This window comes from Pleuronectes platessa, chromosome 24, assembly GCF_947347685.1.
Source record: "Pleuronectes platessa chromosome 24, fPlePla1.1, whole genome shotgun sequence".
Taxonomy (NCBI): Eukaryota; Metazoa; Chordata; class Actinopteri; order Pleuronectiformes; family Pleuronectidae; genus Pleuronectes; species Pleuronectes platessa.
Genome location: NC_070649.1, coordinates 966,353 through 976,838, shown reverse-complemented (window position 1 = coordinate 976,838; position 10,486 = coordinate 966,353). Strand labels below are relative to the sequence as shown.

The 10,486-nt window shown below is 50.2% G+C and overlaps 1 protein-coding gene across 1 annotated transcript; it reads left to right on the top strand.

The window, feature by feature from the left end:
- The first annotated feature begins 3,811 nt into the window (after window positions 1-3,811).
- On the top strand, window positions 3,812-9,827 carry LOC128430903 (gap junction gamma-1 protein). Its single transcript, XM_053417028.1, has 6 exons — window positions 3,812-4,042; window positions 4,123-4,213; window positions 7,749-8,021; window positions 8,097-8,325; window positions 8,397-9,077; window positions 9,490-9,827. The coding sequence occupies exons 3-6, from the start codon at window positions 7,782-7,784 to the stop codon at window positions 9,501-9,503; spliced, it is 1,164 nt and encodes a 387-aa protein (XP_053273003.1). The 5' UTR covers window positions 3,812-4,042; window positions 4,123-4,213; window positions 7,749-7,781; the 3' UTR covers window positions 9,504-9,827.
- The last annotated feature ends 659 nt before the right edge of the window (window positions 9,828-10,486 follow it).

Genomic DNA, 10,486 nt, shown 5'->3' with positions numbered 1-10,486 from the left:
GCTTCATCCGCTCTGATCTCTCGTCAGGTTCAGGTGAAGAACTTGGAAGTGACTCCTCACGTGGGGGGGGGGGGTGTTATTCCTTCAGACACCTTTTCATGGAGTGTGCCTTGATTTTTTGTTTTCTGTGCAGCTGCCATGTTTCTCAATGAAAAGCACCTGAATGCATCTCGCTCTGTTCTTCTGTGTTCCATCCACTGTGCCCCCTGTGCCCCCTGTGCCCCCCCTCCCCCCTTTTCCTTGTGCAGTGAGTTGTGAGATCACGCGCTCAACACAAGGCTGGGGGGGGGGGGGGGGGTTGCTTCTGAAAGGCTTAGGTCCATCATGGCGGGGGGGTCACTTCACCCTCACCCACCTCCCCCATTAGAGCGTCATGATCTGTCCCTGTTTGTTGAAAAGAAGACGAGCTTGGTTCTGTTTTTAAAGCAACACTAAGTAACACAGTTATTCTAACACAGCAGCTTGAACACTGATCCTGAACCAGTTCTCTGTACCTTTGTCAGAAGTGTGGAACCGACTCGAGCTGCAGGAAACTGACTCAGGATCAGGTCCAGCAGGTTGAAGATTGAAGCTGGAGATCATTTCAAAAGACTTAAGAAGTTATTGTATCTCCAATATTCAGCAGGAAACTGAGCTCGGTGGATTGGTTACAGCTCCTGTGCTTCAGGAAGCAGAGGATCATGGGTAATATCCACTGTTCTCAAAGGTGCATAGTGTTGCTTTAATGAAAACCTCTGGGAGCAGATGTGGTTCTTGTTTGTTTTCAGTCTTTGCATGGTCACTGTGTTTGGTTTGTTCAGTGTAATAAACAGAACAGCGTGCAGCCACTGTCCAGGAGCAAGGATCCACATGTCTCTGCCCCCCCCCCCCCCCCCCCCCCCCCCCGCTGTCCTCTCCTTGTGTCTCTGTTGGTTTTGGTTCTTTCAACGTCAGAAAAGTGTCTTTTTATTTTTTTTATGACTGTGTGTTACTCAATATAAAAAGTCATGTGTCCATTTGTGACGTGTCATTCTTCACCAGAGCTGAGAGAATTTCTGAAGTTCAGTGGAAATGTGTGACGCCACCGATCCTCCTGCAGGTCCACACCGACGTGCTCCTGAACCCATCATGATGCAAACCACAGAAATGTGTTGACAGAGAGAGGTTGTGACAGAGCTGGGACGGTTCGACCTTAGGGTTAGGCTTACACTTCATTTCTCTGCTTCCTGCTCCATGAAGTTTCATCAGCACAGATCTGAACAAACGTCTCGTGTTGAAACTTGTCCGAGAATCACACGTCACAGTTCAGAGCCGGGTTCTGTTTGAGGAGCGTTCTGGAGGATTCTCTCTCATTTCTGAACCGGCCTGTAATCCACTTCCTCTCGCTAATTGTTGGATTCCTTCATTGGTGCTTAGGAAAACCCGAAAGTGGCTCGTAAACCTGCTGTCTTCACGAGCCATTTCCACTTTACTGGGTCAACTTAATCATGACTGTTTCCTGCTGGCTGCAGCTGAAACAGCAGCCGAGGAGGAGGAAGAATTCTCCGAGTCCTAGATGTTTGTTTATTGGATCATTCTCCCTCTTTCTGGCCACTTGACACCAAGCTGCTGGTCCCGCCCCCTTGGAGCTCAGCTGTGTGTGAAAGGTCTGTTCACCAGCTCCACAGTGTAGATGAGTCCATGTGTGGAGCACCTGGCGAGTCCCAGACCTGGATCCCCTTCACCCACAAGCCTGACAAATCCCAAAGAGCCTCCGCTCAGACCTGTGGTGGCACGTCTCAGGTTCTCCTCTTCACTCTGGATCTCTGAGAGGTCACGGGTCAAGTGCGGGTGCAGAACCCCCCCCCCCCAGGAGGCCCCGACTCCTCAGCAGGTCGGAGAGGAGGAGCTGAGGTTTCTGTCACGCTGCTCGAATCCAGGAGAATTAAAGGATCTGTAAAAGAAAAGTGTGACAAAGCTCCACATGTTCACTGCTGGGATGGAAGGGGAGGAGAACTTTACTTTAAGGAAGTCAAATGTAATTGGTTGTTTTCTGGTTTAAACTAGAATAACACTCCCCCCCCCCCCCCCCCAGGGCCTGATCTCTCAATGGTACAGAAAGGGATCAAAGCTTTGTCTGCATGTTCTGTTTACTTATTGATATATTTGTGTATTTAGAATAAAGTTCAAACGTGTAATTCTGTTTTCTATTCACCACTTTCTCTTATTAATGTATTCCTGTGTAGATGTTCAGTTGTATTTAATATGGTGTCCCGGGGTTAAACCGGACCAGGGACCAGCAGAAGAAAGTCCTAGGGCCTGCTGGTTGTGAGTTCAGGTCCCAGTTGATGTTGTGGCTGACCAGTTCATATCAGAGGAGCATGTGACCGTGGTCGTTTGGCTCGGGGCTGCACATCTGGCTCCTCGTCTCTGCGTCTCTCATTCCTCCTCTGAACGTTCAGGAGCAGCTCAGCTGTTCTGTGCATGACAGCAAGAAGCCTGGTGTCGTTCCTGCACGTCCTCTGGCCTCATGGAGGGGGGGGGGTCTAAGAGCTGGTCTAAGAGCTGCAGTCACGCAGCACTGCTCTGCCAAACCAACCCGTGGTCCAGAGGACAACACCAAACATGCAGAGTCACGAACATCTGGAGAAAATCTACCAGTGACTGTGATGATGACGCTCCAGTGATGTCATCAGCCTCTCAACAGGACATCTGAGGGACGAGGACGTTTCTCTAATCAGAGGCCGAACTGAAATGAGACGCTCTGGATCCTCTACCTCATCAGCTGCTCGTCCTGCTGCTGCTGTTTCATGAGGGGGTTCTCTGGGCCTCCTTCTGCAGCCTGGCCTCCCACAGAGCAGTTTATTACCTCCTCAGGTCTCAGCAGGAGGAGGAGGAGGAGGAGGCGGGAAGAGACCCTGAAGGGGGAACAAGTTGCATGATGGGAAGCCAGAAGTTAAAGCATATTAAATGTAAAGTAAAACTACAAAGAGAAACAACCCTCAATGAAACAGAGTTAAAGAAATGTAAAAACGAAAATAGAGAAATAAATAGAGGCGATACAAAGGGAATATAAAACAGATTAATGATTCAATTAACTTAAAAAATAAAAATAAATTAAAATGGGACCATTGACATTGAGAGGAATCAATCAATACAAAACAATTATTCAATCTAAACATCCATTTAGGTTTTTATGTGATCTATTATTAGCAGTAGTAGTATTATAGGTTGTAGATTATTATGAAAGATAATCTGATCCAGCTACAGTGATAACTGAGGCTTCTTTTGTTGAACAGCAGGATCACAGCCTGAAGGCCGAGGGGGACTAAACTCACTTTAAACTAATAGTATTATATTATTATAAATATCATATCTTATTATCTTCCTTTTACATTGTTTAGCTTTTAACTGTGTAAAGTGTCTGATTTGATTTTTATTAAAAACGTGACTCAAAGCAGCTTTTTTCAAAATGACTTCACACGTGTGTTATTTTTCAGTGTGTGATGTTTTTAATTAGTCTCTTTGAGAAGTGCTGTAGAAATATAAATGAATATTATGAATGATATGAGTCTTTATTTTCTAGGGCAGTTTATTATTATGATAATGAGGATGAGGCTTGTTGCTCTATATACAGAAGCAGCGTGTCACAGTGGAGGTCGCTCTATATATCATGATGTATGTCACAGCAGATCTATAGATCCATGTAGGTTCCTCTGTGACATCACAAACATCTAACATGGCCCCTGAGCTCCTCGGGTGAACGGTAGTCGTGGTCCCGGGTCTCAGGTTTCAGACGAGGGGCCTCCTGACGGGGCCCGGTGACGTGGAGCAGGAGGAGGAGGAGGAGGAGGAGGAGGAAGAGGAGCAGCGGCTCTGCCGGAGCCTCTCAGCCGTCTTCAGTCGTCTCTCTCCTGCGGGACACATGGGGTCAGTGCGGGGCTGTGCGGGTTCACTGTGACGGATGAGCGACGAGGACGCGGACGCACGAACACCCCGATGAGAGCGCGCGCTAATTAGGAAAACCTGGTCGAGCAATTAAGCGCGAGGAGGAGGAGACGTCGACGCACGAGCTGCGGTGAAGGTGCGTGTGTGTGCGGCGCGAGCAAAGTTTAAAAAGTTTATGTGTCAACTTCACAACTTCTTCTCCAACTTCATTTACAGCTCGGTCCGCTCCGCGCGCCTCAGAGAAGCGAGTGTTACGCGCAGAGCTTGGTTTTCTCCGCGGGACGAGGCTGGAGCAGTGCGCACAACCGTGAGTCCTGTTTGCGTCACTTCTACACGCACATCTCATCACGCAACGGCTTTGAAAAGTGCGTGTTCATGCGGGAGAAAGTGTTTTTAAAGTCGCGTGGTTCGATGAAGCAGCTGGATCACGTGTTCTCAGAATGTTACTGTGATTTTCCTTTGTTTGTTTAATGACTAGCTCTCCTGCTAATAGAGAGTGTGTGTATAGTGTGTCTGTGTGTGTAGTGTGTGTAGTGTGTATCGTGTGTGTGTGTGACAGAAGTGATGGTTGGACGTGTAACTCTGGATTCTTGAGTTCGGCCGCATGAGGCCTGGCACGGTTTTGTTTTCCTGCAGAAAAATGCCACAATTTCCAAAACAGCCGAGTCTGAGTCTGAGTCAGCAGGAGGAGGAAACTGAAATCAGAAGAGATTAACTTCTCCTCCTGGGGCCGGAGGAGCAGAGGAGCAGAGTTTCCATGTGTAGATGCTGCTCTGGCTGCAGGGCCACACTTTGATCTGCCCTCTGCCTGCTCCCTGAACCCTCACAGATCCACTCTCTGCTTCTGGTTAGGGCAGGAATGTGAACTCGCCTCCGCTCTGTCCAGATCCTCGGCCCCTCCATCTCCTCCTGGAGCCGTTAAATCCACCGAGCTGCCGCTGAGCAAACACGCTTCTGTGTGCAGGAGGCCTCTGCTCAGCTGTGTGCAGGGTGGCACTGCAGGGGACACCCAGGAAACCAGTTTGTCCCAGTCTAACACACGTCTGGGTGCTGGAGCCTCTCCTTTGTCTGCAGCTGGGGCTTTCACAGGAGGTGTATGTGTGTAGAAGAGGTTCATTCATGCTCCTGTGGAAGCTCCTCGTGGAGCTGCACCACCTGCTCCGCACACCTCACACCCAGAGAGGACAGGGAGTCAGAAGGAACCGGCTGGAGGTCTCCAGAGGAACGTGGAGCCTCCACCTCAGCTGGGAGGTTCCCACGAGTCCAGAGGAACCAGCGGTTGTTTGAGTGTCGTGTCAGAGAGAAGCCGACAGCAGGAACACGCTGTTCCAGCACCGACCCACCGACTGAAGAACAATCCCTTCAGTCCCACGTCTAAAAACAGATCCCACTGGTTCACGTTTACATCAGAAGATCCAACATGTTCCCATCAACGTTCAGAACCAGTGGTTTGATTCCAGGGACGTTCACTGTGCTTCAACGTCACGGAGAAACAACGACAAAGGAAAAAGCCAGTCAGCTGTTTGGGGCTTGGAGCTCTGCTCACTGACATTCTGCTCAAATTACATGTTTGTCCTCAATTTATTGTTTGGTCTAGAAAATGTCAGGAAATGTTCACATTCTGAAACAGAGAAGTTTGGTTTATTCTCTTTAAAGATCAAAACGAGACAAAGTTCATGTTTCAGAGGCTGAAAAGTGAATCTACTGCAGTTTCTTTATGATTCTTGCTGTTGATCAAGTTATTCAATCATGTGAATTGACTTAAAGACACAAGAAGTATTAATTATGTCTAAAAACAAGTCCACTGATGTTCTCATGTTGTTGACTTGTGATCTTACATCATCCAAAAAGTTTCCAACCGCGTTCAAACTCAGAGAAATGCACAGTTTCTATTTTGTGGTCTTTTTTTAATTCCGTCTGATTCGAGAACAGAAGATGATGAAAGTGTAAACGTGACAGTGAGGTTTCATTTCATCTCTATGTGAGAGAACAAACCAGCAGAGAACAAACCAGTAGAGAACAAACCAGCAGAGAACAATCCAGCAGAGAACAAACCAGCAGAGCTTCACTTTCCTCCAGGCTCACGTGACCATGTGGAGGAGAAGTGGCACCCAGATGTTGAACCGCTCAGAGGTCACATTTAAATATCCAGTTCCTGGTGCTGGCAGCTGCTGATGGTTCTGATTAGACCGATATTATTAGACCATTAGTGGTTAGACTGGATTCCTGCTCATGGTCAGGGTTCTGCACGACGCTGGAGAGAAGAAAAACCAGAGCCTGGAGCTGAGGATGTTCTGAAGGGACGATCTGCCTCTGGTGGTTTGAGGAGCTTCAGATCTCTGCTGAGCGACCTGGGGCGTCTGTGATGGCGTCTGTGATGGCGTCTGTGATGGCGTGTCGGGGGTGAACCAGATGTCACCTTGCAGCTGCACCTCAGGGTCAATGAGTTGTCTGTTTTCTCAAACACTGGAAAACGTTCCCACGAGTTAAATTCACATCCAGCCGACGCGCGGGTGTTTTTTATAGAGCTGTGCTGTCGTAGACGTTTTAAAAGTGTGATTTAATCTAAGTTTAGCGTCTGGAGCGTGACGCACTTTGGGTCTGTGTGGGTCTGAGGCCTCTGGTGTGGCTGACGAGTCCCTGAGCCCGGCACGTTAACGCCTGTGTTCCGTGGCCAAGCGGCACATCGCTGGTCAGGCTCGGGCAAGTCGGGTCTGAAGGTGGAGGAGGAGGTGGAGGAGGAGGAGGATGAGGACGGAGTGCAAAGGAACTGATGAGTAACGTGGGGAGTGGTGGCTTCATTCAGACTCATCCACAGATACTTTCCCTTTGCACTTAGTCATGAAATCCTGGTTTTGTCTGGTTTCTGGAAGCAGGAGGGAGGAGGAGGTGGAGGAAGAGGAAGAGGAGGAGGAGCCTCACATCCCAGTTACAAGGTTCTCTCCCCTCAGTTCCAGAGCTAGTTAAAGTTTTAACACCCGGAGTCTGGCTCTGTCTGACTCTGATCCCTCGCTCTTCACTCGGAGCCGTGACTTTGCACTTTCTGAAGAACCCGGGATCGTTTCTCCATTTGTTCAGTCGCCCCCCCCCCCCCCCCCCCCCCCCCTCCCTCTTTGATGTGTGATTAAGCAGCTCAGGCTCGGCTGTGACGGCGAGTGGTAAGAATGTGGCTTCACCACAGTGCACCAGGATTAGTGCCGGCTGCGGCCCGGTGGTGCCGTGGATCCCTGGATACCTGCATGCCTCAGAGACCTGTGTCTGATTAGACCCGAGCATGGGGCCGTGTGTTTATTGCTCAGCCCTGCGGTTGAGGATTACCCAGAATTCCTTTGTGCAGCATCAACACTTGCATTAATCATTTTGTGAAAGTGTAAACTGGGAGAGTGGTGCTGGTCCTGCTGGTCCGGTGGAGGTTCGGTGACCAGTGGAGGCTCTACTGGTTCACCGCCGCTCGGCCCTTTTTGTTTGTCAGCAGGATTAACACAAAAACAACTCAACACAACAACGGGCCAAGAAAGAACTCGTTAAACTCACATGGAACATTTATGGGTCACTCATTTCTCTGAATATTTCTGAAGCAGACACTTTTATAGGACGGAGAGATTCGGTGCAGATTTATTGAGCGCAGGCGACGGTCGGGCCTCGCTGAGGTTCGAGCTCCACTGAGGGAAACTCATTAAATCATGTTTGTCTTTAATTTATCATTTGGTCTATAAATAAGAGAATGTTCAGCTCACTCGTAAAAAGTGAAAACTAGACAGTTTCCATGTTTCACTTTCTTTGAATGAACTTTTCCTGGTTGTTGTGAGACAGTTTTTAATCCGTCATGTGTTTCCTCTCAGGGTTGATCTCGCCCCCCCCCTCACCTCGGCACCATGAGCTGGAGCTTCCTCACCCGTCTGCTGGACGAGATCTCCAACCACTCCACCTTCGTGGGGAAGATCTGGCTGACGGTGCTCATCGTGTTCCGCATCGTGCTGACGGCGGTCGGCGGTGAAACCATCTACTACGATGAGCAGAGTAAATTCGTGTGCAACACGCAGCAGCCCGGGTGTGAGAACGTGTGCTACGACGCCTTCGCGCCGCTGTCACACGTTCGATTCTGGATCTTTCAGGTGAGCTTCAGACTTTCAGGACCGTGGACCACACGACACTTGAAGCTGTAGATCTGAGCCACGTGTGTTTTCCAGGTCATCATGATCACCACCCCGACCATCATGTACCTGGGATTCGCCATGCACAAGATCGCCCGCATGGACGACAGCGAGTACCGGCCCAGCTGCGGCCCGAGGAAGAGGAGGATGCCCATCGTCAGCCGAGGAGCCGTCCGCGACTACGAGGAGGCGGAGGACAACGGGGAGGAGGACCCGATGATCGCCGAGGAGATCGAACCCGACAAACCCGACAAACCAGAGAAAAGTCAGTCTCATAACGTTCATGTTCTTTACTGTGTGACCTGGATGTGACTGTAACCCAGTGTCTGTCTGCAGCTGCAGAGAAGAAGCACGACGGCCGGCGGAGGATCAGCCGGGACGGCCTGATGAAGGTCTACATCTGCCAGCTGCTGTGGCGCTCGTCCTTCGAGGTGGGCTTCCTGTTCGGTCAGTACATCCTGTACGGCTTCGAGGTGATCCCCTCCTACGTGTGCACCCGCTCCCCGTGCCCGCACACCGTGGACTGCTTCGTGTCGCGCCCCACGGAGAAGACCATCTTCCTGCTGGTGATGTACGTGGTGTCCTTCCTCTGCCTGCTCCTCACCCTCCTGGAAATCCTCCACCTGGGGATCGGCGGGATCCGCGACAGCTTCCGCCGGCGGGCCACCCTCAACCCCCGAGCCTCGCTGCCGCTCTCCTCGGGCTCCCTGCCCACGGCGCCGCCAGGATACCACGCCACCATGAAGAAGGAGAAACTAAAAAAAGCCTTGAGGCATTCGCCCATTGCCGACTCCGGGAGGGAGAGTTTCGGGGACGTGGCGAGCACGTCCCGGGAGCTGGAGCGGCTGAGGAGGCACCTGAAGCTGGCCCACCAGCACCTGGACCTGGCCTACCAGGCGGAGGAGGGCAGCCCGTCACGGAGCAGCAGCCCGGAGGTCAACGTGCCGGCACAGAGCGCCGCCGAGCAGAACCGCCTCAACTTCGCCCAGGAGAAGCAGGGAGAGGCCAGCGAGAAAGGTAACGCACAGAGTTTAGAACCCAAATGAAAGTTGCTGCTTGTAAACAGATTAGCTCAGATGAGTTAGTCCTCCTCTGTTTGGAGTCGCTCAAACAAAAGAAATCTCTCTGGCGGCCGAGCAGCAGAACATTAATCACCATCTTTTAATAGTTCACAAACCAAACTTTCCACAAAGCCAGTTTAAAACAAACTGAACGCTTGTTGGCAAAGTTTGTGGAAGAAAAAAAATGTCCCAAACTTAAATAAAATACTTTTTCTTTGAGTCATTTGGTGGACGAGGGCTGAGACTCTGTGTCCTGTCCAGTTTCACAAGCTCCAGTTCACGACTAGAGATGAAATAATCTGTGTTAGCGTGGACAGAACTTTTTAAAATCCACTTCTCAGTGACTGTGTTGTCTCTCCCTCTCGCAGGAATACATGCCTGAGCGTGCTGCCTGCCTCAAACGTCTGTTCCTCCATTCCTACTGGCCTTAAACACATGGGGGAAGCACATATGGGAATGCAGTCAGACCACTGAGGGAGACCAAAGTGTGTGTGTGTGTCTGTTTGTTTGTTTGTTTGTTTGTTTGTTTGTGTGTGTGTGCGTGGATGAGAGAATTGAGCCTTTCAGTATTAGGGGTCAGTCCAAAAGAAAGAGAGAGAGGGAGAACCGCTGACCCAGCTGTGTTGTGACAAATGCTTCATCTCCACGACTGTAAACTTGAACGCCTGCCACATCTCCGCCCCCCCGCCCCCCCCCCCCCCCCCCCCCCCCCCACAAGCCCGGGTCCCGTTCAGACCTGGATCCACGTGAGATTCCAGACTCCTCCTTTTGCTTTTCATAACGTTCAGACTCTGTCGAGGCTCGTCGTCCCCGGACAGAGTCCCAGACAGCACCGCCCTCGGGTTGTAGAGCGTCTAGAGCGTGTAGAGCGTGTAGAGCGTGTAGAGCGGCGCTAACCAGATCAGATGTCGGGGATTAGTGAAGCCAAACCATTTCAAAAAAGATATTTGAAGCCTCCGTGTTTACTCCAATCTGCCAAAAATGTTTACCTGGGAAATGCTTGAATTCTTTATGGAAGAGAATCATTTTTTTTTTTTTTTTTGTAACAATCATTTCAAACACTCAAAAAAAACCCAGATCTGTAGAGGAGTCGTTCATAAGGACGTGTTTGACGGTGGCCACTCGGATGTTGCTGATCCTTTAATTCTCCAGATACAAACCGATTTACATTGTTCTCCGTTACAGTTAAACGTTAATTTCATTTCTCTTAGCGAAGCGGCTGGAAACATCTGTGTCCACGGCTACTGTCCACAGTCAAACCTCCATCCTTGTCTTTTGAAATTTACATTCTTCTTTGGTGAGGCACATTTTCCATCCTGGACGGCAGCGCGGCTCCTCCTGGTGCGTCCTGGAGAGGATGACAGC